Genomic DNA, 3,889 nt, shown 5'->3' on the forward strand with positions numbered 1-3,889 from the left:
GGACAGGCTTACCTGAGCAGATTGTGAGAGAGTAGAAAGCTACATTCCTATTGGCTATTTAATTTTGCAATAGCAAACTAGCTATAGCACCCGCCCTCTGCTGCTGTCAATTCCCTAGAAGGGGACCTGATGGAGAACTTCAGGTCCCCCTCTGCTGATTGGCAGCAGCAGAGTGGCTTTTGCAAAGTGAAATTGCCAATAGGAATCTAGCTATGCATTCCTATGGCGTTGGTCTTTCTTTTTCTGACTTAAGGCGGCTTGCGGCCCCATGTCATAAAAAAAAAAACCCGGTAGAGAAAGGTTTACTCTGCTGGATCGAGCAGAGTAAACCTTTCCGGGAGAGCTGGGCTGGCAAATCGTCAGTCGACCCCCGTTGGGGTCGCGACCCACAGGTTGAGAACCGCTGATCTAAGCACACAACCAACAACTATAACCCCCCTATATTTTGCAGGAGAGTGTCAGATTACTTTATTTGGAGACTTAACAATGTCTCCTCTGTGTGGCAATAAATTGCCCTGTAGGTAGGTTGACACAGGGCCGGATAAATCCAAGGAGGAATATACTAATAAGTTGATGTCTAACTTTCTGAGCCTTAAATAAGGTATTTTGCTTTGCTTTCTAGGTTAGTTGGTACTAACATTTCTATTTGTGCGCCAAGACTGATTTGATTGTTTTTTCAGAATTTCAAATTTTGGATATCTCAAATAATAGTTTTAGGTACCAGTGGGAATCATTATACATTTCAAACATTTCTTATATTTCACTTTCAGTAAGCATGGAGAGTCTTAACTTTTGAAACCATTTTCCTTTTTAAAGCTGTAGGTACTCAAATAACATAGATAGCAGCTATACAGTCTTATTCAATAAACAAGTGTAAAGAGCAAGATTGATTTACAAAGTGCAGTAACCAGTGGCAACCAGCTGGAGTTTGATGAGGTGAATATGACTTCTGCGAGTTACTGCTTACTGTACTTTTTGTTAATGAAGCAACATTCAGTATATGTATATAAATTGTATATTTTTATCATAAGGTTTCTGTATCTTTCTGTTATTTTGGTCAGCAGGTCTTCCCAGTGATCAGCTCTGTGGGACTTAATGAGCAAGAGCTCCTCTTCCTTAGCCAGTCATCCTCTGGTCCTCACTCTGCACTTCCAGCATGGTCAGGAATCCCAGATGTTGGAATAGTGAGTGACATCTTGTTCTGGATCTTGAAGGGTTCTGTTCATGGAGACTCCTCTCTCAGCAGAGTCCACTTCCATACTTTAGCCTACCACATTATTGCCACTGTCGATGGCTTCTGGGGAAATCAGGTGGCGGCAGTCGCAGCAGGTGCTCGGATTGCTGGAGCCCAAGCTTGTGCCAGTGAAGTAATCGAACCCTCCAAAGTAACGATGAAGAGCCCGCTGGAATTTTCTACCTCCCAAACAGACATGGGTCCCACCGCCAGGGTGAGTGCCAAGGAACCGGTGGCAGTTTGGAGCAAAGGCGGAGTGACCTTCCATTTCACACCGGTGCTCATATGCAAAGAGCCTGTTAGGACTGTGGGGTTGGGTGATGCTATATCTGCAGAAGGATTGTTTTTTTCAGAAGCGAAGACTCAATGAGAAAATAATTTGGTACTACAGACATGCACATGCTACATTTGCTGCTGGCACTGAAAAGATGAATCTCAGAATTTTAAGGCTGCTTAGAGCCATGTTTTTCAGCGGATCACTGAATGCAGATTCTAATGTTGGTTTTATATGAAAGTGCAGTAAGTTCAAAATATAAAAATATCATTCTACACATAGGTGTTAAGCATTTGACACAGGGACTCATGTATGGGAAGGTGTCCACATTGTCCATAGGAGCTATTTAGATTTGTCATTTTATTTTCTGACCAGTGTTAGTAAAATGTCACTCAAAATCTGATTTGTTGCTATGAACAGGTACTTTTTATGCATCAGACCCTTTAGCACTGTATTCATTCCAGTTGAGATTATTTCTGGTAACCTCTTCAAAAGATCAGACCCCTAGTGTCAATGTTTTTCAATAGAAAATGAAGTAACACGTCTGATTGGTTGCTCTGGGCAGCACCACCATTTTCTTTTGCACTAGTTTTATAAATAGGCCACATTGCCGGTCTTAAAAAGTATACTCTCAGACTGTTTGCCCAAAGCAACCGAAGCTTTTCTCCATATTAAAGTGACATTAAACCCTCAGATTTTTTAACATAAAACAATATTGTAATGTGCGCCTTACTGTAATCCATGGTTGTTTCCCTTCTCTTTGCTGCTCTTCCTTTTTAAATCTGTATCTGTTCTCATGCTGGGCAGAACTTCTGTTTGGCAGCAGACTGCCTTGTCTCTGGAATGGATACATGGTGTCTGTGTATAGGTTTGCAACCTGAGCCAGCACTACAGGAAGAGGAACTCCGCTGCAAAGGGAAGTTCTGCCCAGCATGAGAAGACATGAGGATTTAAAAGGAAGAGCAGCAAAGAGAAGGGAAACAACCATGGATTACAGTAAGGCACGCATTACAGTATTGGTTTATGTTAAAAAATCTGAGGGTTTAATGTCACTTTAATGTCTAAAAGTCTTAGGAGGAAATGTGGTTGGCTGTATTGAGCCAACACAGATTGTCTGCCTGGAACTAATGCATCAAATGAAAGCTACAGTGTATGCTATCTTAAATCTGCACTCCCCCATTTGTATTTTGTAGATAGTATAATCACCCTTCATCACCTGTATTAGTAGGGTTAGGTTTATATTGTAATGCTACTTTAGTAGATATTAGACTTACCAGAAACTTATTTTTTTGTGTTCTGCTGTAATAGGATAATTCTTCCTGTTTTTTCCCTTTGTGCTAGTATCGGCTCTCATACTTTGGTGATGATCTAAACATATACTTTTTAGTACTAAAAAAGCACCCAAATCTCAGGCCCCAGCAACCTGAAGTGATATTTATTTCTTAGACTACAGATTGCTGTTTTCATTGCTTTAATGTTAAAGCGCCAGAGTAGGGTAGCTGTCTGGTGCTTTCACATTAGGAATGCCCAGGCCCATTCCTTATAAATAACAGTCCCATGTTTTCATTATTCAGTAATGTGCCAGTGTTGCAGCATGCTTACCACTGCCCCTTTATCTATAACATGAGGACTAGGGAGCGTTTAATACTAGTCATACATTCAGCATGTTTTATTGAACAGTTGTATTACTACAGGTATTGCCAGTACAAGTGCTGCACAGTTGGATCTGTTCTGCTGTAGACCTAGCTGAACACAGTTGAGTTCATTCTGTATGTCTTTGTCTGGGCAGTGAGAAAACAGTGAGGGCACCAATCGCATAGCACTGTTATCTGTTAAAGGGAAGAAGTTCAATTATGTTAGAAAGGCAAGCATTTCAGTGCATATAGGGTACACAACCCTTCTGTGCAGTGGTTGACATCAAGCACTGTTAGTCTCTAGCTGTTGAGAGAAAATAAATCCCATTGCGTCTTTCAAAGGTCTTCTGGGAATATGGGCTCCAAAGCCAAACTGGTTACTGAGGTCTGGGAATATGGGCTCCAAAGCCAAACTGGTTACTGAGGTCTGGGAATATGGGCTCCAAAGCCAAACTGGTTACTGAGGTCTGGGAATATGGGCTCCAAAGCCAAACTGGTTACTGAGGTCTGGGAATATGGGCTCCAAAGCCAAACTGGTTACTGAGGTCTTCTGGGACTGGACAGGTACCAAAGCCAAACACTTAGGTCTGCGCTACTGTTAAAGCCCATTGACAACCCACATGGTGGATTGCCAACAATAACCATTAACTGCTCACACCATAGACTCCAGCGATTCATTAGTGTGTTACACACATCCATCTCTAGCTCTTGTGCTGTCTGTGGAGTTGTTTTTTTTTTTTAAGGGAC

At 41.8% G+C, this 3,889-nt stretch overlaps 1 protein-coding gene across 3 annotated transcripts in view; it reads left to right on the forward strand.

Moving 5' to 3' along the window:
• The window catches only part of ADPGK (ADP dependent glucokinase), a 24,271-nt gene extending 22,530 nt beyond the window's left edge, over window positions 1–1,741 (forward strand). For 2 of the 3 annotated variants that reach the window (XM_018552816.1, XM_018552815.1), the window contains exon 7: window positions 1,062–1,741. In XM_018552816.1, the coding sequence (XP_018408318.1) occupies window positions 1,062–1,604 (543 nt within the window). In that variant the 3' untranslated portion in view covers window positions 1,605–1,741. The remainder of the gene's footprint in view (window positions 1–1,061) is intronic. The other variant, XM_018552817.1, reaches the window with a different exon arrangement.
• Window positions 1,742–3,889: the final 2,148 nt, after the last annotated feature.

Source organism: Nanorana parkeri, unplaced genomic scaffold (genome assembly GCF_000935625.1).
Source record: "Nanorana parkeri isolate BGI_ZX_2015 unplaced genomic scaffold, ASM93562v1 scaffold97, whole genome shotgun sequence".
Taxonomy (NCBI): domain Eukaryota; kingdom Metazoa; phylum Chordata; class Amphibia; order Anura; family Dicroglossidae; genus Nanorana; species Nanorana parkeri.